The sequence below is a fragment of the Salmo trutta genome, chromosome 39 (assembly GCF_901001165.1).
Source record: "Salmo trutta chromosome 39, fSalTru1.1, whole genome shotgun sequence".
In the NCBI taxonomy this organism is placed as follows: Eukaryota; Metazoa; Chordata; class Actinopteri; order Salmoniformes; family Salmonidae; genus Salmo; species Salmo trutta.
The window spans coordinates 6,577,902-6,603,098 of NC_042995.1; the positions used below are offsets into that span (position 1 = coordinate 6,577,902).

The window sequence follows — 25,197 nt, forward strand, 5'->3', positions numbered from 1 at the left end:
GTCCGCCGCCGCTTTCACAAATGCCGCCTCCGCCGCCTTTGCAATTGCCGCCTCCGCTGCAATCGCCGCCTCCGCAATCGCTGCCTCCGCAATCGTCGCCTCCGCATTCGCCGCCTCCGCATTCGCCGCCTCCTCATTCGCCGCCTCAGCAATCTCCGCCTTCGCAATCGCCGCCATCGCCGCCGCCATCGCCACCATCGCTGCCTCCGCAATCGCCACCATCGCCGCCTTCGCCGCAATTGCTGCTGCCGCCTCCGCTGCCTCCGCAATCGCCGCCGGTCCGCCGCCGGCCCCTGTCCCGCCACCGCCGTCCCTTTTAGGCTCACCGTCGCGCCCTGAGGAAACACACAGAGAGGGTAAACAATATACTACAGCCGCTGCTGAACCACCAGTGTTTCTCAGACATCAACATTTGTTCGCAGCAAAAAGAGTAGAGAAGGTTCCTTGAAGTTAATTTATGTATATGCCCTTTAATTTTGCGTAAGGTTATGGCAAATTGGAAATGTTCTGGGTGGTGGGATTTACTGCTCTGTGAGTAAAGGTCTCTAGTTCAATTAAAACTAATTTCTGGTGATGCCATTAGGGGAACAGTAACCTCCTCAAAAACACACACAGAAGGACAACATCAATTACAGCTTCTCTCCTACTGCATCAAAAACACACTGCTTAAATCTGCAATATGTAACTTTTTGGGCAACCCAAACAAATTCACATAGAAACGTGAGTTATAGATCTGTCATTCCCATTGAAAGCAAGTTCAAGAAGCTGTAGATTTGTTCTATGTGTGCTATTTATATGCTTCCCATTTCAGTTTTGTACACCAGCTTCACACACCAGCTGAATATACTATATTTTTGGGTATGGAAAATATAGTTCACAGCGGTTTAGATGGTACAATGATCCTCTACACCAGGTATTCCCAAAGCCCCAGGGGTACGCGCAATGCCGTCGGGGGTACGCCAAATAAAAATGTGATTCACAGTCCATTTATATTTTCCAACGGGGCTATACATTTGGGTGAGGTTTTTCTCTCGTGGGAAATCCACTAACGGTCCGCATGTAGCCAAACGTAGCTGCTGCTCATTCCGTTTACTCAAAAATGTGTAAATGGTTTTAAAAAAAAGGCCAGCGTCAATTGATACACATACCAGCTCTACTGGTAGTACTGCTACTACCAGCAGTAATACACCTGCTTCTGTCGATGACAAGTTGTTCTGCTTCCATGAGCACATCCAATGCTAGCATTAGTAATTCTACATTTGTTGTTAGCCCAGCTAGCATGGACACTGACAATTGTGAATCTGATGCAGCCAAAGAGCTACTGCCCCCTTACCCGGGAAAGCACCGAACAACAGACAGGGATGTTGGACCATCGAAGAGGCTCAAATATGATGAGAACTACATTGACTTGGGGTTCACTTATTTTGGGAGTAGTGCCTTTCCTCATTCACAGTGTGTTATATGTGCAAAAGTACTATCTCACAACTGGATGAAACCTTCACTCTTGCGCAGACATTTAGAAACAAAACGTGGCCATTTGAAAAATGGTTTGAGTGTTGGGCTAGTAACCGAAAGGTTGCAAGTTCAAATCCCTGAACTGACAAGGTATAAATCTGTCATTCTGCCCCTGAACAAGGCAGTTAACCCACTGTTCCTAGGCTGTCATTGAAAATAAGAATTTGTTCTTAACCGACTTGCCTAGTTAAATAAAGGTCAAATAAATAAAGATTTAAATATGGCTGGGACAATAGTGGGGGAAAAGGCCAAAAAAAAACAATACAGACAATGCCTTCATCAAACAACACTGTTTCATGACATATCAGTGACATGCAGGAGATGTTTTGAAACAATTACTGCTTTGCATACAAGCCAGTTAATTATATGCGTTACAGCTGATTCCAAGATGGCGTAGCAGTCAGACGTGTGTTTTGTCTTGCCCCGTCCTGTCCCGTGTAAATATTGTTTTTTGCTTGGTTTTTCCCCCCTTCGTATACATCTTAATCTCACTTTCCATCTACGGACTGAATATACTCTCCTGCAACCCGCCTCACCCAATGTGGTACGGATCTGCTATTTTTATACTTTAGAACCGGAACCCCCTTCAGCAGCTAGCCAGCTTACTAGCTAGTAGTCAGTTAGCCACTGCTAGCAGTCTTCAGCCTTAACTCAGACACCAGCCAGCCTCAGCTCAGTCAATACCTGCCAGTCTACACAGCGCGATATTAATCCAGAGCATATCGTGCTGCTTTTTCTCTACCACATCTCCGGATTCCTACCGCAAACTCTGAACCTTTACCCCGGATCATCGCAGCTCGCTAGCTGCAATCAGAGTGGCTACTCCTGGCTAACGTCTCTGTCCCGAAGCAAGCACCAGTTAGCCTTGAGCTAACCTCGAGCAAGGCCCATCTCCCCGCTAGCCGAAGAGGTCCACCAGCCAATTCTTGGGCTACAATACCCCTCCTGCCAATTGGCCTGGACCCTTTACTGCCGACACGGAGCCCCGCCAATCCATCACGACTGGTCTGCCGACGTAATCTTCCGAGGTGGTTTCAACAGGCTTTTCCGTTGCGACTTCGCCGGAGGCCCATCTGCTAGCCCCGGCCCGCTAGCTATCTGAATGGCCGTGTCTCCAGCTCACCTAGCGTGGTAGCGACTACTGAATCGGCTTCCTGACTCATCTATTGCTACTCATTGGACCCTTTGATCACTCGGCTACACATGCCTCTCCCTAATGTCAATATGCCTTGTCTATTGCTGTTTTGGTTAGTTATTGTGTTATTAAATTGTTTAATTTGGGTCAAACATTTCGGGTAGCCTTCCACTAGCTTCCCACAATAAGTTGTGTACATTTTGGCCCGTTCCTCCTGACAGAGCTGGTGTAACAGAGTCAGGTTTGTAGGCCTCCTTGCTCGCACACGCTTTTTCAGTTCTGCCCACAAATTTTCTATGGGATTGAGGTCAGGGATTTGTGATGGCTATTCCAATACCTTGACTTTGTTGTCTTTAACCTCACTAGGGTAGGGGGAAGCATTCGGAATTTTGGATGAAAAGCGTGCCCAAACTAAACTGCCTGCTACTCAGGTCCAGAAGCTAGGATATGCATATAATTGGTAGATTTGGATAGAAAACACTCCACCGTTTCCAAAACTGTTAAAATAATATCAGTGAGTATAACAGAACTGATTTGGCAGGCCAAAACCTGAGAAAAAGCCATCCAGGAAGTAGTAGTATCAGTATAATTTTTGTAGTTTTCTATTGAATGCCTTTACAGTATCCATTGACTTAGGACTCAAATTGCACTTCCTATGCCTTCCACTAGATGTCAACAATCTTTAGAAATTGTTTCAGGCCTGTATTCTGAAAAATGAGGGAGTAAGACCAGTCTGAATGAGTGGACACCGCAATGGCATAGAGATTTTTTCATGTGCGAGACCGAGAGCGCGCCTTTCTTGTTTACCTTTTACATCGACGACGTTATTGTCCGGTTGAAATATGATCAATTATTTAGGCTAAAAACAACCTGAGGATTGATTATAAAAATCGTTTGACATGTTTCTACGAACTTTACGGATTCGTCTGCCTGTTGTGACTGCGTTTGAGCCTATGGATTACTGAACAAAACGCACAAATAAAATGTTTTTGGATATAAACAGGGACTTTATTGAACAAAACAAACATTTATTGAGTAAATGGGAGTCTTGTGAGTGCACCGATATGAAGATCATCAAAGGTAAGTGATTCATTTTATCACTATTTCTGAATTGTGTAACTCTTCTACTGGTTACTGTTTGTAATGATGTGTCTGCTGGGCGCTGTTCTCAGATAATCACATGGTATGCTTTCGCCGTAAAGCCTTTTTGAAATCTGACACCAGGGTTGGATTAACAAGAAGTTAATCTTTAAACTGATGTATAACAGTTGTATCTTTTATGAATTTTTGTAATTAGTATTTCTGTTTTTGAATATGGCGCTCTGCAATTTCACTGGATGTTGGCGAGTGGGACACTAGCGTCCCACATACCCTAGAGAGGTTAAGCCATTTTGCCACAACTTTGGAAGTATGCTTGGGCTCATTGTCCATTTGGAAGACCCCTTTGCGACCAAGCTTCCTGACTGATGTCTTGAGATGTTGCTTCATTATACCGACATAATTTTCCTTTCCTCATGAGGCCATCTATTTTGTGAAGTGCACCAGTCCCTCCTGCAGCAAAGTACCCCCACAACATGATGCCGCTACCCCCGTGCTTCACGGTTGGGATGCTTCGGCTTGGAAGCCTCCCCCTTTTTCCTCCAAACATAACGATGTACATTATGGCCAAACAGTTACATTTTTGTTTCATCAGACCAGAGGACACATCTCCAAAAAGCATGATCTTTGTCCCCACGTGCAGTTGCAAACCGTAGTCTGGCTTTTTTTTATGGCGGTTTTGAAGCAGTGGCTTCTTCCTTGCTGAGTGGCCTTTCAGGTTATGTCGATATAGGACTCGTTTTACTGTGGATATAGATATTTCGTACCTGTTTCCTCCAGCATCTTCACAAGGTCCTTTGCTGTTGTTCTGGGATTGATTTGTCTTCTTCCTGAGCGGTATGATGGCTGTGTGGTCCCATGGTGTTTATACTTGCATACTATTGTTTTTACAGATGGACGTGGTACCTTCAGGCATTTGGAAATTGCTCCCAAGGATGAACCAGACTTGTCGAGGTCTACAATTCTTTTTCTGGGGTCTTGGCTGATTTCTTTTGATTTTTCCATGATGTCATGCAAAGAGGCACTGAGTTTGAAGGTAGGCCTTGAAATACATCCACAGGTACACCTCCAATTGACTCAAATTATGTCAATTAGCCAATAACAAGCTTCTAAAGCCATGACATACTTTTCTGGAATTTTCAAGCTGTTTAAAGGCACAGTCAACAGTTAAACTTCTGACCCACTGGAATTGTGATTAAGTTAAATAATCTGTCTGTTAACTTCTCAGGGCTACGTGGGACGCTAGCGTCCAACCTGCGGGACACAGCCAGTGAAATATCAGGGTGGCAAATTCAAAAACAACAAAATGTCATAATTCAACTTTCTCAAACATACAACTATTTTACACCATTTTAAAGATACACTTCTCCTTGATGTAACCACATTGTCCGATTTCAAAAAGGCTTTACAGCGAAAGGAAAACATTAGATTATGTTAGGAGAGTACATAGACAAAAATAATCACACAGCCATTTTCCAAGCAAGGACATGTGTCAATAAAACCCAAAACACAGCTAAATGAAGCACTAACCTTTGACGATCTTCATCAGATGACACTCCTAGGACATTATGTTACACAATACATGTATGTTTTGTTCAATAAAGTTCATATTTATACCCCAAAACAGCATTTTACATTGGCGCGTGATGCTCAGAAAATGTATTCCCACGAAAACCACCGGTGAATATGCACATCAATTTACAAAAATACTCATCATAAACGTTGACAAAATATATAACAATTATTTAAAGAATTATAGACTACTCCTGGATGCAACCGCTGTGTCATATTTTAAAATAGCTTTACGGAGAAAGCACATTTTTCAATATTCTGAGTACATAGCTCGCCATTACAGCGAGCTATACAGACACCCGCCAAGTTCGGGGCAACCTAAACTCAGAATTAGTGTTAGAAATATTCTTACCTTTGCTGATTTTCATCAGAATGCACTCCCAGGACTGCTACTTACACAAGAAATGTTGTTTTTGTTCAAAATAATCCATATTTATCTCCAAATACCTCCGTTTTGTTCATGCGTTCAGGTCACTATCCAAAAGCATGATGCGCGAGCGTAATTCGAGACGCAAAAAGTCAAAATGTTCCATTACCATTCTTAGAAACATTCCAAACGCTGTTTAAAATCAATCTTTATGGTATTTTTAACGTAAAATTGCGATAATATTCCAACCGGACAATAGCGTATTCATTCAAGGAGAAAAAGAAGGAACAGCGTGCTCGCATGACCGCGCATATCCAATCCCTTTGTTGCCAGGCAGGCCACTCAGTAACTGAGCTCCTATTATCTGCCCAGTGACAGGAGAATGCTGAAACAACTTTCTGAAGGCTGTTGACAGCTAATGGAAGCCTTAGAAAGTGCAACGTAACAGCACAGATACTGTAGTTTCGAAAGGGACTAGAAAGAAGAACTACATTTGTCAGATCCTACACTTCCTGGTTGACTTTTTCTCAGGTTTTTGCCTGCCATATGAGTTATGTTATACTCACAGACACCATTCAAACAGTTTTACAAACTTCAGAGTGTTTTCTATCCAAATCTACTAATAATATGCATATTCTCATTTCTGGGCAAGAGTAGTAACCAGTTTAAATCGGGTACGTTTTTTCATCCGGCCGTGAAAATACTGCCCCCTATCCATATCAGGTTAATATTTTATCATTTCTAGGCCCTTTTAATTTTGTCTGGCTTGCCATTCCAAATAAAATGTAATATTTTTTGCTCATATAATTTAAAAACAAGTCGCTAGGTGTAGACAAGACCATAAGCAAATAGGTAAACTGGAATATGTTTAAAGAGTTAATCAGGGTGATTTTGCCACAAATAGACAGGTATTTTCCTTTCCATGGTCGCAAGATCTTATCTATTTTTGATATCTTTCTATTAAAATGTTTTGGAGTGAGATCATTTCTTTCTTTCTGGATATGTATACTGAGTATGTCCACATCCCAGTCAGACCATTTTATTGGTAAACTACACAGTAATGCTAAAGTTGTATGTTTTAGAGATCCAATACGTAATATAGTACATTTATCATAATTTGGTTTTAATCCGACCAATGGTCTTTGTAGAAAGTGGGAAGAGCACGAGACAATGTTGGTGGGAAGTCATTATAGTGTCTTCAACGACACAGGAGAGCACACAAACACATTTTTTTAAAGGAGGGCTCGCCCACCTCCCAGTTCCCTGGCTATCAGATTACAACAAGGCATACAAGGCCAAGTTCAAATCCTGACATCAGATTCAAAGCAATCGGCGAACAGCCTAAACTGCTGACCGGCAAAACAAACTGGCACTCTCTGTTCTCTGCATTCTAAAAGTGAAAGAAAAGGCACCATGCTGGCAGCTGCTTTCCGAGCCATGCCATCCAATACTCTAAAATACGGTTGCATTTTAATTGGGATTGGAATCATTTTTGCCTACTATAAATGTTTGTTCTTGAGCTACTCTGCTATTCCCAATGGAAGCACCTGGTGGAAACCCCCAGAGTTAGGGAGTAACTGATTACATGTAACATACCCAACGCTGGAAACACCTGGTGGAAACCCCCAGAGTTAGGGAGTAACTGATTACATGTAACATACCCAACGCTGGAAACACCTGGTGGAAACCCCCAGAGTTAGGGAGTAACTGATTACATGTAACATACCCAACGCTGGAAACACCTGGTGGAAACCCCCAGAGTTAGGGAGTAACTGATTACATGTAACATACCCAACGCTGGAAACACCTGGTGGAAACCCCCAGAGTTAGGGAGTAACTGATTACATGTAACATACCCAACGCTGGAAACACCTGGTGGAAACCCCCAGAGTTAGGGAGTAACTGATTACATGTAACATACCCAACGCTGGAAACACCTGGTGGAAACCCCCAGAGTTGGCGACTAACTGATTTTATTGACTTGTGTTGTGATGGTGGGAAGTATTTGCATAAAGTTCAGCTTTTGATGACTGGCAGCGCCCTGTACACGACTGTCGTCCATACTACCAACTGTCCCCTGCACACTTCTATTTCATTGGAAATGAATGGCTTTCCGTGGTTTCATGGCCCACATCATCTTCAGAGAGGCACTGTGAGCCTTTTCTTTTAAATAATTTTTCTAGTTTGTTTGAGTAATCTCTAGAAGATCTTTCCCCTACAGTGCTGTTAACCGTATCCATAGCAACCCCAGAGAGATCCCCTGAAGCTCCACGGTTGGCGACCTGAATATCCCGTACACTGTGAGAAACAGTCCACAGTCAGAATTCTGTTGCCCCGGATACTGTTTATCACACTGTATTGGATGTTCAGGTCGCCAACTGTGGGGCTTCAGGGGTTCTCTCTGGGGTTGCCATGGACACAGTTAACAGCCCTGTTAATTTGATTAAAACAGGTTTTCTGTCCTGTGCTGTCAGGACGCATGTGTGCAGTGCATTCGGAAAGTATTCAGACCCCTTGACTTTTTCCACATTTTGTAGCGTTACAATCTTATTCTAAAATTGATTAAATTGCTTTTTTTCCTCATCAATCTACACACAATACCCCATAATGACAAAGCAAAAACAGGTTTTTAGAATTTTTGCAAATGTATTAAAAATAAAAGTAAGCACCTATATTAGGTCTCACATGCAACTGTGAGACCTTGTATAGACAGGTGTGTGCCTTTCCAAATCATGTCCAATCAATTGAATTTATCACAGGTGGACTCCAATCAAGTTGTTGAAACATCTCAAGGATGATCAATGGAAACAGGATGCATCTGAGCTCAATTTCGAGTCGTATAGCAAAGGGTCTGAATACTTATGTAAATAAGGTATTTCTGTTTTTTTTATTTTGAATACATTTGCAAATAAATCTAAAAGCCTGTTTTTGCTTTGTCATTATGGGCTATTGTGTGTGTGTAGATACATATTTTTTCATTTAATCCATTTTAGAATAAGACTAAACGTAACAAAATGTAAAAAAGTAAAGGGTTCTGAATACTTTACGAAGGCAGTGTATGTGTATATAGTGCAGTACATGAATAATGTTGTGTTTGTATTACTTTGGGGACCCCGTTAGCAGGTTGAATATGAATCAGAGTCAAGTTAGGGTAAAACTTACCACACATTCCACCACAAAACCTCCTCCAAAAGTCGATCCAGGTGTCTAGGGGATATCCTGAGAGGAAAAAGAAACACAAGAATGTAAGACCTTATTAACAGTTTCATTCAAATGGTTCTTTGTTAGTACTGGAATCCAAATGTAAATGATTTTATTGTAAAGCAGTGAGTATGAAGAATTGAGACAGGAAGAGACAGATAATCATCCTACCAGTCCTTTTCTTCCACACCAACATTCCTGAGGAGTAAAAAAATGTATATTTTATTTTCCAAGTTTATCCATGGTTGTGTATCTTATGTGTTGGTTTAACAGAGTGAGAAATAACCCCCCTTAAAGTACAAGTCTGTGTAGTAACCATTCTGTCAGCTGTTGAGTATGACTTCACCCACATTTACATGTTTAAGCTATTATTTCTTACAATGTTACCCCAGGATAATTGTTTTTTGTAAAAGCATTTCGCTACACTCACATTAATATCTGCTATCCAAGTGTATGCGACCAATAACATTTGATTTGATTTGATGTGTAGGATTTATCTAGCATAGTTTGCATTCGTCGTCAGCTGTTTAATGCGCCGGTTACTTTCACATTGATTTGAAGTCGGCCTTGTGCAGGTACTGTATGCATGCTCTCAGAAATAGGAGACAATCGGCGCATTAAACAGCTGACGACGAATGCAAACTATGCTAGATAAATCCTACACATCAAATCAAATGTTATTGGTCGCATACACTTGGATAGCAGATATTAATGTGAGTGTAGCGAAATGCTTTTACAAAAAACAATTCTCCTGGGGTAACAATGTAAGAAATAATATATAAACATGCATTAACACATGCAGTGAAATAAAAGGCATACATCAAAAGACTTACTTAGGCCTACAATCGAGAAGGACACATGAAGACAAAAGCTCAAAGAATGACGAAAATCACAAAATATACACATGCCTTTTTAAAGGGAGCTAAGGCTGCGTCTGTGATTCAGCACCGCTGAATGGACAGCTCCTCGGTACAGGTAGGCATAGTGGAGCTCAGTGGCGTGGTGCTGAATGGACAGCGCCTCTGTCTAGTAGACAGCTACATAATTCTTCAGTTGTTGGGCAGATTTTAGGGCATGGTTAGCCTACAATGCGTATATGAAAATCATAACTGGCATGCAGAACTTTATAAATGGTAGGATCAATTGTAAATTGGCACTCCAGATGAAAAAGGTTGCCGACCCCCTAGGCTATAGCCACCCTTGTGGAACGGCGCGTACAGTGTAGATCTATAATGACTTCCCACCAACGGCCTTTTTTATTTTTTAGGGGGTAGATCAGCTTTAATATTACAGATAGATTGTAGCTTCCATCAATGTAATTGTCTGCATCATTTCCATATCTTTTTATAAATATACACTACCGGTCAAAAGTTTTAGAACACCTACTCATTCAAGGGTTTTTCTTTATTTTAACTATTTTCTACATTGTAGAATAATAGTGAAGACATCAAAACTATGAAATAACACATATATTTAAGATTCTTCAAAGTAGACACCTTTTACGTCTAGGGTCTAGGGTCTACACCAGAAGTTAATGGTTATCTGTAGGAGGAATGTATATGGTGGAGGCAATTAAGCTTGGAATGTACTGAGTAAAGGAAGGGCAATCACATGTGGCAGGCACTAATAAGGATGGAGAGATGTGGTTTAGCGAGGAAGAGGGCCGAGGTTATGTCAGGTCACATTAAGGGAGAAGGAACAGTTTATGGCCGCATCACTTAATTTCCTGCCTAGCAATAAAGATGTAATGTTTAGAGAGAAGGAGGACGTCACCCAAATTGGGGTATATATACTACCACTGGTGGAACCATGTCTTTGTCTTACGCAGCTGTAAGACCCAGTGGGTGAATAAACTTGGTTTGAGCTTTATTTAGCGTCCGTGAGTTTATTACTCTGTTTATTTAGAACCTAACAGTTGGCGCTGCGAGCAGGATTCACCACGATTTACAGTCGAACTAGAGATTCTGAATCAGTGAAACAGGAGCCGGCACCAAAAACAAGGTAGGCACAGTTCCTACACCTGTTACCACTCATTCAGACATGTTGGGGAGATGAGAGTCGTAGGCTGAACCAATTATAGGATACGGACCTAGAAAGCCTGAGCTTATTCAGTAGTCCCATTGTATTACTACCGGTCATAGATTCATGGTATATGGTAAGTCCCGGAAGGTAAGCCCGAGCAGGCTGGTACCTGCAGAGGGTAAGTCCTAGGGGGTATATCCCAAGTGGTTTGGTTCCTGCGAGGACCATAAAGTATAGGGTAATTCTCGGAAGGTAAGCTGGAGCAGGTTGGTACCTGTAGAGGGTAAGTCCCGAGTGGAGTTGGTTCCCTACTAGACCCGTAAAGGGAGGGTGAAAGCCCAGCCGCGGTGGCCGTAGTGTGTGTGTATGGATAAATTGTAATGCTTGTGTACTACTACGGCAGTTTGTAGAGAAGCAGTCCATGGAGAAGGACAACAGGAGGGAATGTGGATGGTGATAAGAAGGTTGCCTATAATTTCTGAAAGAAAGCCACATTCATTGTTAAAAGAAAAGCAAGAAGATATTCGAATACTGTTTGATTTGTGTGTATTAGCAGTAGCAATAAGGAGAGAGGTTGGTTTATGCCCTATTGGGAGGGGGAACCATGACAGAGTATGTGGAAATAGGAAGACAACTGTGAATATTTTTGGTAATGTGTTTTATCAACAACAGTGATATTTGAGGCGTAACACTGGAATAAGACATAAGGTCATCCGTATTCTTCAGTAATACATTTGCAGACGCTATAGGATTGGTTCAAATACAAGGTATTAAGTGCCATGACCAATTAATAGGCACAAATACCATAACTATTCTCAGAGGAAGTTGGTAGAGCTACCTTGGAAAATAGTTAATAAAAGGTGTGTATTAGTGCCGGGAGTGAAGAAGATCTGAACACCCTGGACACCGTGGGGAGAGGTTTCAGAATAATAACTATTGAAATGGTGACAGACATTCAGGGATTCTCCCTGTAAAGCGGGGCTAGAGGAAGAGAAGTTTAGAGGTGTTGAAAGAGGCGCACAAGCATTCTACCAATTCTCGAATATCGGAAAAATTGCGCAAAAAATGATAAAATTGGTCAGCATTTCCCTGCCAATGGAAATTCCAATCAAATAAAGAGGGGGTAGTGGACCATCATTCTGACTGGGATTTAATAGGACAAGCAGCGTTGAGAGTGGAAGCTAATTTAGTTTACACCGCAGATGTACAAGTGGTTAATGCTGCCACAGTGGAAGTCACTAACAGTGGTCTCAATTCCCAAGGTAGGACAAAGAAACAGAGAGGAAAGGGTAACGAACCTGTGCTAAGGCACCCAGGAATAGCTCCCTGTTTTAGATGTGTGGCTATCGGTCATTGGAAGAACGAGTGTAAGGAATCCGATTAGGTTATTCCATACTGGCCACGGTCCAAATTGATGCCTCCTTGTGACACATTATGAAGACAGTGCCCTACAGCAGGTGGTGCATCTAACCCCCTGTCTTGTCTGTAGCAGTAGCCTGAACACTACTGTAAATACAGGTAGAACAGGTATCCCCTTCAGGGGGTATAGCTCACTGTTGTTGCTACTGTTATGTCAATCTGTGCTTCAGAACTATGTACATGTGCAGTGCTCTGTTACTATAGATGTACTGTTCTTACCTGTTATGACGATGGTAACAAGCACTACAATGATAAAGACAACAACAACAGCATCGATATTGGAAGGCTCTGAAATGAAAACACATTTTGTATTGATACTTTGACAGGAGTTGATCAGGTATTCAACATAGTGCAACATTCAAAATGTCTTACAAAACTAGCAGTGTTACAAACATATCAATACATAAGTATGTAACACGCTTATGAGTGTCGACTCACCTGAGACAAACACCTCTCCAACTGGCTCGCTGACTTCCCCTTCCCCACTTACAGAGTTATTCAGCTTGCAGACGTACTTGTAACTGTTGGTTGATTTGCCAGTGTCGCTCTTAAAGACAATCAGCTGTTTTCCTATGACCTCCCACGCCCCCTCTCCCACTTTCCAGCTGTAGGTGACAGGTTCAGCATCAGTGGTGTCCCCCTCACAGGTCAGAGTGCAGATGGTTTTGTTGACGTTACAGGAAGAAGTGATTGTGGGTTTGGGGGCTGCCTCTGTAAATAGAGGAAAGAAACAGGAATAATTTGGGAAAATGCTTGTGAGACAATTCATAACCTGCTGTTTCTACATGACCACACATGTACACACACACAGAAACACTTACTGATAACAGATAGTTTATATGTCTTGTCAAACAGTTTGCTGTTAAACTGCACAGAATAAACTCCACTGTCTGTTTTCATCAATCCACTGATTCTCAGCTCTCCAGTAGTCTGGTCCAGGGCTGTGCGGTTTATGAAGGCAGCATAGATGTCCAGACCACCAAAATCATTGTCCCACTCTGCCACCTTGTTCTTCCCATGCTTCCATAGGATGCTTGTGATGGGGTCAGGCACTGTGGACTTGTCCGGCGTCAACAGGAGCTCACCTCCCACTTTAAGGTTAAGGTCTTCTGGAAAAGCAGACATTTCATACATGTATCAGAGTATCAATGTATCCAGGGTAACACATTATGGTTAGGGTATAAATATGTAGTCCTAACCCTATTGGCATTGAAAGAGACATTATTTTTCACCTTTACTTTTTACGTCTAGAATTCTGCTTTCTGGGTGTATCTGGTCTATGTAGTCTGACCACTTTGACTAGTATTGTCCCCCTCACCACCACCACTGGAGCAGAAATGTATCTAGACTACACCACATATTAATGTCTTTGTCTACACCCTGTCCCCTATTATATCACTAGCTAGGTTTCCATCCAATCTGCGACAAAAAAATCTGCACATTTTCCCACCAGAGAGATGTTTCCATCAAACTAAGTGGGGTTAGGCTATCTACATTATGACATTATCATGGATAATAGTGATTATTATTTGTATTTGTCAAAGGGCAGCAAAGCATTGATGATCATGTCACCAGAATAACACCCTCAATATTTATTGGAAAGGAGCATCAAGATCACCGTGAACTTTCACCACCATGTGAAGTTCATCATAATGTATTTCATTTGTACTGTAATAAACTGCATGGTTTCCCGTGTCATAGTGGGAGGCCCACACACCATATAATCTGGTGACTCCAGGTTTACTTCGATATGATGGTCGTCATATGATTTTTGTGCATTAAACTGGGCAGGTGCGTGCTGACAGAAACACGCATCAATCTCAGTTAAAGCATCCGAACGAGTGAAACAGCGTCCCTCTGTCTCCCTAAGTGTAGACCATGTATCTGATGCTGTAAGTGTAGACCATGTATCTGATGCTGTAAGTGTAGACCATGTATCTGATGATGTAAGTGTAGACCATGTATCTGATGCTGTCTGGGCAAAAGGAGTATGGCATGTCATACTTTTTCTGGACAGACAGAATCAGATACATGGTCTACATATAGCTGCTTCGCTGGCTAGTTTCAGCAGAGAGGAAGAGGCTAAGCGAGAGGGCTCAGTCCCGCCACAATCTGTCCTGGATAAACCCAGTGCGTTACCTTTAGCATAATATGCAGACCTAAACTAGTCGCCTGCATTCCCGCCTTTGGGACAACAACTCTCATTGTTAGGGTGGAGACATGAGCATTTCGTCAGATTATAGAGATTTCTGGTTTCAGCCACTTGCGAATGAGAAAGGAAAGTTGGCGGGTGCACAGTGCACTTTTCGGATGCTGGCTTCCCCTAAAGTAAATTGATAATTACTCCTATCTAAATAAAATCATTCAAAATATTTTACCAGAGAGCTTGACTTAGCCACAACAAATCCTAAGTTATTTTATTTAAATAGCAGTGCATAGGCATATGCCTATTTGGGAAGCCAGAAATTTGGGCAGCGCATCTAGCAATATGCCTAGCTTTGTGGCTGTCAGTGAAAAGCATCTAAAATGTGTGAAGATAATGTGTCTTGAGTATAATTTACTCTGAAACAAAATATAAAATGTTGGGAAAAGAAGAAGGGGAGGGGTGTGTGGTAAAAATAGGGACATTTTTCTCCAGAATGCATGCACTCAGCTATCCAGAATGTGCTCAGCAGTCTCCCGCCAATTACTGCCCATTCATTCATTCATTCATTGTTTCATTGGGTGAATAGTTTGCCCTTTGATTGTTTATTTTATCAATACTCCATTACACATGTAACCAGAAGGCCTTAAATGTATCGAAAATGTATTGTTAATCCCCGTCATTTGGTTACATGAATTACTGTTAATGCATGCATTACAGAGTTCACAACCCGCTACACTTGTGAGAAACACGTTTTGGTTAATTTCATAACCATAATTTAGGAGTTTTGTCCATTTTTTCATTGTCTTTTGTTTGGAGTGCTCCATGTGAGCAATGTGTCGTTTCTCTGTCCTGATAACGTTGAGGGAGCGAGCGAGCATGCGCACACCAACCTCCTGACATTATACAATGTTACACTTCACAAGTCATGACCGATAGAAAGGGAGGAAGATAGGCGGTGTAGAGAGATGAATGCAATCTAAAGAACCTGAATTTTGATCAGGATATTTTCTACTGTTTATATTTGTCGGCTTTAGGCCTATGTATTTTACTTAGTTGATGATGGAAGTTATAGACCTACTACTGCATTGGTCTATAGACTATCTCTGAGTTCCATGCGCTAATTTCTTTAGCCGCCAGTGGATCAATGAATGAATCAGCAGTAATGAATTCATTAACTTCTTTGAGGAAAAGATCATGATCATTAGAAAGCAAATTACGGACTCCTCTTTAAATCTGCGTATTCCTCCAAAGGTCCGTTATCCTGAGTCTGCACAACTCTGCCAGGACCTAGGATCAAGGGAGACACTAAAGTGTTTTAGTACTATATCTCTTGACACAATGATGAAAATAATCATGGCCTCTAAACCTTCAAGCTGCATACTGGACTCTATTCCAACTAAACTACTGAAAGAGCTGCTTCCTGTGCTTGGCCCTCCTATGTTGAACATAATAAACGGCTCTCTATCCACCGGATGTGTACCATACTCACTAAAAGTGGCAGTAATAAAGCCTCTCTTGAAAAAGCCAAATCTTGACCCAGAAATTATAAAAAACTATCGGCCTATATCGAATCTTCCATTCCTCTCAAAAAAAATTGAAAAAACTGTTGCGCAGCAACTCACTGCCTTCCTGAAGACAAACAATGTATACAAAATGCTTCAGTCTGGTTTTAGACCCCATCATAGCACTGAGACTGCACTTGTGAAGGTGGTAAATGACCTTTTAATGACGTCAGACCGAGGCTCTGCATCTGTCCTCGTGCTCCTAGATCTTAGTGCTGCTTTTGATACCATCGATCACCACATTCTTTTGGAGAGATTGGAAACCCAAATTGGTCTACATGGACAAGTTCTGGCCTGGTTTAGATCTTATCTGTCGGAAAGATATCAGTTTGTCTCTGTGAATGGTTTGTCCTCTGACAAATCAACTGTCAATTTCGGTGTTCCTCAAGGTTCCGTTTTAGGACCACTATTGTTTTCACTCTATATTTTACCTCTTGGGGAAGTCATTCGGAAACATAATGTTAAATTTCACTGCTATGCGGATGACACACAGCTGTACATTTCAATGAAACATGGTGAAGCCCCAAAATTGCCCTCACTAGAAGCCTGTGTTTCAGACATAAGGAAGTGGATGGCTGCAAACGTTCTACTTTTAAACTCAGACAAAACAGAGTTGCTTGTTCTAGGTCCCAAGAAACAAAGAGATCTTCTGTTGAATCTGACAATTAATCTGGATGGTTGTACAGTCGTCTCAAATAAAACTGTGAAGGACCTCGTCGTTACTCTGGACCCTGATCTCTCTTTTGAAGAACATATCAAGACTGTTTCAAGGACAGCTTTTTTCCATCTATGTAACATTGCAAAAATCAGAAACTTTCTGTCCAAAAACGATGCAGAAAAATTAATCCATGCTTTTGTTACTTCTAGGTTGGACTACTGCAATGCTCTACTTTCCGGCTACCCGGATAAAGCACTAAATAAACTTCAGTTAGTGCTAAATACGGCTGCTAGAATCCTGACTAGAACCAAAAAATGTGATCATATTACTCCAGTGCTAGCCTCCCTACACTGGCTTCCTGTTAAGGCAAGGGCTGATTTCAAGGCTTTACTGCTAACCTACAAAGCATTACATGGGCTTGCTCCTACCTATCTTTCCGATTTGGTCCTGCCGTACATACCTACACATACGCTACGGTCACAAGACGCGGGCCTCCTAATTGTCCCTAGAATTTCTAAGCAAAGAGCTGGAGGCAGTTTTCTCCTATAGAGCTCCATTTTTATGGAATGGTATGTTTACCTATGTGAGAGACGCAGACTCAGTCTCAACCTTTAAGTCTTTACTGAAGACTCATCTCTTCAGTAGGTCCTATGATTAAGTGTAGTCTGGCCCAGGGGTGTGAAGGTGAACGGAAAGGCTGGAGCAACGAACCGCCCTTGCTGTCTCTGCCTGGCCGGTTCCCCTCTCTCCACTGGGATTCTTTGCCTCTAACCCTATTACAGGGGCTGAGTCACTGGCTTATTGGTGTTCTTCCATGCCGTCCCTAGGAGGGGTGCGTCACTTGAGTGGGTTGAGTCACTGATGTGGTCTTCCTTTCTGGGTTGGCGCTCCCCCTTGGGTTGTGCCGTGGCAGAGATCTTTGTGGGCTATACTCGGCCTTGTTTCAGGATGGTAAGTTGGTGGTTGGAGATATCCCTCCAGTGGTGTGGGGGCTGTGCTTTGGCAAAGTGGGTGGGGTTATATCCTGCCTGTTTGGCCCTGTCTGGGGGTTTCATCGGATGGGGCCACAGTGTCTCCTGACCCCTCCTGTCTCAGCCTCCAGAATTTATGCTGCAGTAGTTTATGTGTCGGGGGGCTAAGGTCAGTCTGTTACATCTGGAGTTTTTCTCTTGTTTATCCGGTGTCCTGTGTGAATTTAAATATACTCTCTCTAATTCTCTCTTTCTTTCTTTCTCTCTCTTGGAGGACCTGAGCCCAAGGACCATGCCTCAGGACTACCTGGCATGATGACTCCTTGCTGTCCCCAATCCACCTGGCCGTGCTGCTGCTCCAGTTTCATCTGTTCTGCCTGCGGCTATGGAACCCTGACCTGTTCACCGGACGTGCTACCTGTCCCAGACCTGCTGTCCCAGACCTGCTGGAACCCTGACCTGTTCACCGGACGTGCTACCTGTCCCAGACCTGCTGTTTTCAACTCTCTAGAGACAGCAGGAGCGGTAGAGATACTCTCAAAGATCGGCTATGAAAAAGCCAATTGACACTTACTCTTGAGTTGCTGACTTGTTGCACCCTCGACAACTACTATGATTATTATTATTTGACCATGCTGGTCATTTATGAACATTTGAACATCTTGGCCATGTGCTGTTATAATCTCCTCCCGGCACAGCCAGAAGAGGACTGGCCACCCCTCATAGCCTGGTTCCTCTCTAGGTTTCTTCCTGGGTTTTGGCCTTTCTAGGGAGTTTTTCCTAGCCACCGCGCTTCTACACCTGCATTGCTTTCTGTTTGGGGTTTTCGGCTGGGTTTCTGTACAGCACTTTGAGATATCAGCTGATGTAAGAAGGGCTATATAAATACATTTGATTTGATTTGATGTGGCAAAGGCTGGTGCTCTTGCGTTTAGTTGAATTTTAACTTTTAGATTTGTATAATTTTAATTCAGAGTTGTATGATTAACCACGTAACTATAATTTTGAGAAACGAAAAGGTTATTGTTGAAATGAAACTGTTGCATGGAAATGTGCATATAAAATAATCATAACCGGCTCGTAGATACGTAGAAATGGTAGTATAAATTGTAAGCTTCTCCAAACTTTAAACTCTCGAGCTGCTTATGGTCTTAATTATAACACCCATTGACAAAATTCGTGCATGCCCGAGGGCGTGCACAAAAGTCCCATGGAAAAAACGGTCCGCCTATAGAAATCAAATGCCCATCCAACTGATTCGTTCTGGTGCCATACTCTTTTGGTCCAGACAGCATCAGATACATGGCCTATACAAACTGAGACAGAGAGGCGCTGTTTCCCTCGCTCTGATGCTTTAGCTGAGATTGATGGGTCTTTCTGTCTCCGTGAGTTTAGGTCAAATAAATGATCAATATTTCAATATTTTATTTGGATGGGTAAGTAGGTACGGTAGGGCGGTCCAGTCCCTCTAAGGCCCATAACGCCGGCGCTGCCATTAACATGCAGACCCTTCTGTAGGCTTGCGCCTTGGTTTGGCGAGGACTCAAAATTCGCCCACTTCCTGAAGTAGGCTCTGTGTAGCTAAACGTTATAAGAACAGTTGTGACCCCGTCTTTCAGGGTAGGTGGGGGTTTTGAGCCCCACCTTTTTAGCAAAATTAAAATGTTATTTTGGCATTAATACGTGTCACATATCAGTTTGCAAACAATGTAAAAACAAATAGTATATATATATATATATATATATAAATGATTTAATAAAGCCGCATACAAATATGGTCTCTTTTTTTGTTTTCTTGAGTAAGGCAGCTCCAAAATGCAGGTGTTTCAGCCTAGCTAAGTGCTTTCTGTGGTGGTGGGGAAAGCCAGTAGAAAATATGGAGAGCTGCACCGTGATTGACTCAGTGATCTGTCACTCATGGGGACACTACGTCACCGCCAAGTCTTAGGGTAGAGCTAGAAAATTCATGCCCCTTGGGTGCTGCCATAGAGTTACATTAGAAGTGCCCATCAAAGAAGACTCAAGGTTATTGACCACAGATAAAATGACATAAAATATCGTTATATGTGCAGTAGTTTTGATTGGACTGATCATGTCAACATCATACTTTCAAAATCTTAGCTAGCAGTCATCATTATGAATCAAGTCGACAATCTACTGGCAAATCCTTTTTAATCCTTGTCATATGAAGATAAATAATGAAGAGAAATTATAGATAAAATGTATCGGTGCTCATCGGCCATTGGACATAAACATTACACAACAAGTTGTAAATCACAAATTCAACAATGGGTGGTTTGGAAGGAATCAGTGACAGTGGCTAACTGCAAGCATTGCAAATCAATCACTAGCCTGCTCTTCAGTGGAGTGGATGTGTGGTCCCAAATCTGGGATTAAGGGGCTCTTTTCCAAATTTCAAATGAAAAACATTCAACATTGGCCATGATATCAATGAAGCATGATTTTTGCCAAGCTCAAGCTCGGGATGCTCGGGATGCTGGCCTTCAAGGCAGAGTTGCAAAATAAAAGCCATATCTCAGACTGGCCAATAAAAATAAGAGATTAAGATGGGCAAAAGAACAGAGACACTGGACAGAGGAAGATTGGGAAAAATTGTATTATGGACAGACAAATCTAAGTTTGAGGTGTTCAGATCTTTGATGGTGGTAAATTGGGAGATTTGTACAGGGTAAAAGGGGTCTTGAAGAAGGAAGGCTATCACTGCATTTTGCAACGCCATGCCATACCCTGTTGACTGCGCTTAACTGGAGCCAATTTCCTCCTACAACAGAACAATGATCCCAAAGCACAGCTCCAAACTATGCAATAACTATTTAAGGAAGAAGCAGTCAGCTGGTATTCTGTCTATAATGGAGTGGCCAGCACAGTCACCGGATCTCAACCCTATTGAGCTGTTGTGGGAGCAGCTTGACTGTATGGTACGTAAGAAGTGCCCATCAAGCCAATCCAACTTGTGGGAGGTGCTTCAGGAAGCATGGGGTGAAATCTCTTCAGATTACCTCAGCAAATTCACAACTAGAATGCCAAAGGTCTGCAAGGCTGTAATTGCTGCAAATGGAGGATTCTTTGACGAAAGCAAAGTTTGAAGGGCACAATTATTATTTCAATTAAAAATCATTATTTATAACCTTGTTAACGTCTTGTCTATATTTCCTATTTATTTTGCAACTCATTTCATGTATGTTTTCATGGAAAACAAGGACATTTCTAAGTGACCCCAAACTATTGAATGGTGGTGTATGTATACCGTAGCTAAGAAAGTAATACTAAGTGTATGTTGTATAGTAAGATGTTAGTAGCCCATGTGCCTCACCCTAATAATTTGGTCTATTTACCCTTCTTCACCTCTCTGGGCCAGTGGGATGCTTGCGTCCCACCTACTCAACAGCCAGTGTAATCCCGTGGCGCGATATTCAAATACCTTAGAGATGCTATTACTTCAATTTCTCAAACATATGACTATTTTACACCATTTTAAAGACAAGACTCTCGTTAATCTAACCACAGTGTCCGATTTAAAAAAGGCTTTACAACGAAAGCAAAACATTAGATTATGTCAGCAGAGTACCCAGCCAGAAATAATCAGACACCCATTTTTCAAGCTAGCATATAATGTCACATAAACCCAAACCACAGCTAAATGCAGCACTAACCTTTGATGACCTTCATCAGATGACAATCCTAGGACATTATGTTATACAATACATGCATGTTTTGTTCCATCAAGTTCATATTTATATCAAAAACCAGCTTTTTACATTAGCATGTGACTAGCATGTGACTAGCATTCCCACCGAACACTTCCGTGAATTTACTAAATTACTCACGAGAAACGTTTACAAAAAACACAACAATTATTTTAAGAATTATAGATACAGAACTCCTTTATGCACTCGCTATGTCCAATTTTAAAATAGCTTTTCGGTGAAAGCACATTTTGCAATATTCTGAGTAGATAGCCCGGCCATCACAGGCTAGCTATTTTGACACCCACCAAGTGTGGTACTCACCAAACTCCGATTTACTATTAGAAAAGTTTCATTACCTTTGCTGTCTTCGTCAGAATGCACTCCCAGGACTTCTACTTCAATAACAAATGTTGGTTTGGTTCCAAATAATCCATAGTTATATCCAAATAGCGGCGTTTTGTTCGTGCGTTCAAGACACTATCTGATGGGTAAAGAAGGCTGACGCGCCCGATGCATTTCGTGACAAAAAAATTCAAAATATTCCATTACTGTTCTTCGAAGCATGTCAACCGCTGTTTAAAATCAATTTTTATGCTATTTTTCTCGTAAAAAAGCGATAATATTCCGACCGGGAGTCGTTGTTTTCGTTCAAAGAGAGAGAAAGTAAACATGGTGTCGGCTCAGACACGCGCCTCCAGTCTCATTGTCCTCAGATCGACCACTTACAAAATGCGCTAATGTTTTTCAGCCATGGCCTGCAAAGTCACCATTCATCGTTCTGGCGCCTTCTGAGAGCCTATGGGAGCGTTAGAAAATGTCACGTCATGCCAGAGATCCCCTGTTTTGGTTAGAGATGATCAAGAAGGCCATGAAATGGTCAGAGAGAGCCCTTCCTGTTTGGAATCTTCTCAGGTTTTGGCCTGCCAAATGAGTTCTGTTATACTCACAGACACCATTCAAACAGTTTTAGAAACTTTAGGGTGTTTTCTATCCAAATCAAACAATTATATGCATATTCTAGTTACTGGGCAGGAGTAGTAACCAGATTAAATCGGGTACGTTTTTTATCCGGCCGTGCAAACACTGCCCCCTATCCCCAACAGGTTAATTTCGCCTACTGTTCTGACTTGGTGGTGCACGTGTAGCCTATAACCTGTCTTAGAAAAATGTAATCATCGAATATTGTAAGAGCTTTCATTGTCTTTTTATATGCCCCCTTTATTTATCCTACGGTTCTGACTTGGTGTACAGGGAGAACACTGTAAGAACGGTTTATGTTCTGAATTCTGTCTGCTGTACATTTCAAAAGTGCTAAACAAATAGTTATATTGACTACTCCATCCTAGCTTGCTCATTAATGTCTTATTCAAATTATGGATTGCCTTTTATCCGCTTGTTGTCGCCTTATGCCATAGTTTGTACATCTCAATTGTCATTAGAAACCACATTTGTTTAAGCAAGTCAGCCATATCAGCTATGTTTTTTTAAAGGCTGTAAATGAGACTGAATGAACTGTTTCACTGCCAGACAAGGCTCTGCTGATAACCAGGTGTAGTAGTGGTAAGATATTGGGACTGCTGTTGGGACAGCTTTAAGTAGGCCGTTTGTGGGCACCGTTTATCACCGTTATAGTGCAATTAATGTATTTTTTAGTGTTGTGTTGTGTAGTGGCTTTGCTGGCATGCATCTCAAGGCACCCCCCCCCCCCCCTCACCCCACCCAAGAAGGGTGTGGTCCTTATTTCTAATCGAAACCCATATAGACGTTGTATAAAACCATTCTGACTTTCCATGTTGAAAATCTATATCAAGACCGTGTTTAGACTATTGTCCATCCATAATGTCGTTACAAGTTATTTTTTCAGTGATATGAATCCCTCTCGGCGGCTGCGCTTCTAACTTGAAGTTGCAGCGCACATAGTGTTCTTAAAGGACATTATCTCGCTATACCTATTGTTCATGATAATCAAAGATTAGGATGTGATGTTGTAGGCTAGGCTATACAATTAGCACACAATAGCAAACAAGTAGCCTAAAAATTAGTAGGTAGGCCAAAACGCTACGTTCGCCCCTGCCAGTCGGTTCAACTTACCTCCGGAGACTACCATCCGCGCCAGACAAAGCCAGAAACACAATCTGATGAGCTTTAGTTTGGGCATATCTGCTAGACTGTTTGTTTGTAAAGATAATAAATAACAGTACATTCAAATGAGATATGCTAAAGCACTGTGTGGTTCATCTAACCTACTTCTGATCTTCATTTCCCGAGGCTGTGAAAGTGAAAGTAAAATGTGGTTTAGTTCCTCACTATTCATGACCTCTTCGTGGAAAATAAATCAACGTTCCATTTGACTTGTAAATAATGTTTAATAGCTGCAATACAACCACACTGTATACCAACACATTGCATTATGTTTATATGCTATTTAAGCAATAATACATGAGAAGCTTCGCCTCTTGGCTATGACCACACCACAGCCATGATAACAATTTCATAACACATGGCCTCGAGTGTATTATTGCTTTTATACAACGGGTTACCAGCATTAAAAATCAAGATTATTTCCGAAACGATCCATTTTCTGACAAAACATGATGCTACATTCACTAACACTGGTTGTCAAGTGACATTTCAGGCGTTCTCTGGTCGTTAGTTGTTGTCGTATTGACTGCCATGTAAAGAAAAACTACCCAAGTGCTGGTTGATAGTTCCAGAACCTTGGTTTCTAGGGGCGCTGTCCATGGTACTGAAAACAGTGCTGAAACATTGTAGCAAAGACATTGATACAGCAGATAAGAATAGAAACCACAATTATAATTTTTTTTCGAATAGTTACAGCATCGACAGCTATTTATTTGTGATACACATTGAATTTCACATTTCCATTCATTGTGAAATTAGTGAAGTAGGTGTCTAACGCCGGGGTCTCAAGCGCAGCCGGGCGCCATTTTTCAGGAACAACTGCCTTGTCGTCGCACGCAGCTATTAGGATGTTACTCCATTTCCTCCTATTTTCCGTGGACGGCTTCCAATATCTCATAAGAGAGCTTTCAGCTCTGTGCCCACTCACACTCATTATCCCTCTGGCCTCCAGACATGCATAGGAGAGCTGCTGGATGGTAGTCGTCCTGATGCAGTGGTTGGTATACCTACCGGATGTGCCAGCCTCCTAGAGAGAGAGAGAGAGTGAGCGAGCGATGAATAATGACAATATGACAATTATTATATGAATGTTTATCATATTCATATACTGTACAGCAGCCTAGCTATTTCAGCTAAATGTTTTCCTTGCACAGACGTGCAAGGGTGTTGAGTCCCATTGGGTCTATGGTATACCACGTGTTGTCATCATAGGAGAGCTTTCGTCTGGGGTGTAGATAAAAGGCTGGGGCATGTTCTGGTAATATAGAGCGATATTTTTCTAGCGATGCCACCCGGCAGAGCTCGTTCCCTAGGTTTTCATACACAGCCGCGACGTTGCGCGACGAGTATCTCCGTCTCTTTCCATTGGATTTTTGTCTTTCTTGGTTTCTTCATTGAAACTCGGTGTTGCGTATCTCGATCCATTTTTGTCCTCATTTATTACGAATGAGTCTGGCTTCAGTTTGCGATTTCCTTCGTTGCCTCTTTGGCCAAAGTGCAAATGCAAATCAAACGACACCTTATTCAGTAATCCTCTAGGGTGGCGGGGCTCAAGGCTTCAGACTCGCAGAGGATTTTTAGGTCCTCCTGTGAGTCTGTTATAGCTGGGTGGTGGTTGGTTCTGTCCCTGACCTCCCTTCTCAGCTGTTTTATGATACCAGCAAAGACATTGTTTGCAT

At 42.0% G+C, this 25,197-nt stretch overlaps 1 protein-coding gene across 1 annotated transcript; it reads right to left on the reverse strand.

The window, feature by feature from the left end:
* Nucleotides 1-11,814: 11,814 nt before the first annotated feature.
* LOC115179325 (uncharacterized) lies at nucleotides 11,815-23,622 on the reverse strand. The gene is made up of 4 exons (XM_029740736.1): nucleotides 23,468-23,622; nucleotides 13,151-13,438; nucleotides 12,768-13,040; nucleotides 11,815-12,617 (listed from the first exon to the last, which is right to left on the reverse strand). Exons 1-4 carry the CDS (start codon nucleotides 23,577-23,579, stop codon nucleotides 12,502-12,504), a joined length of 789 nt encoding a protein of 262 aa, XP_029596596.1. The 5' UTR covers nucleotides 23,580-23,622; the 3' UTR covers nucleotides 11,815-12,501.
* Between the last annotated feature and the right edge of the window lie 1,575 nt (nucleotides 23,623-25,197).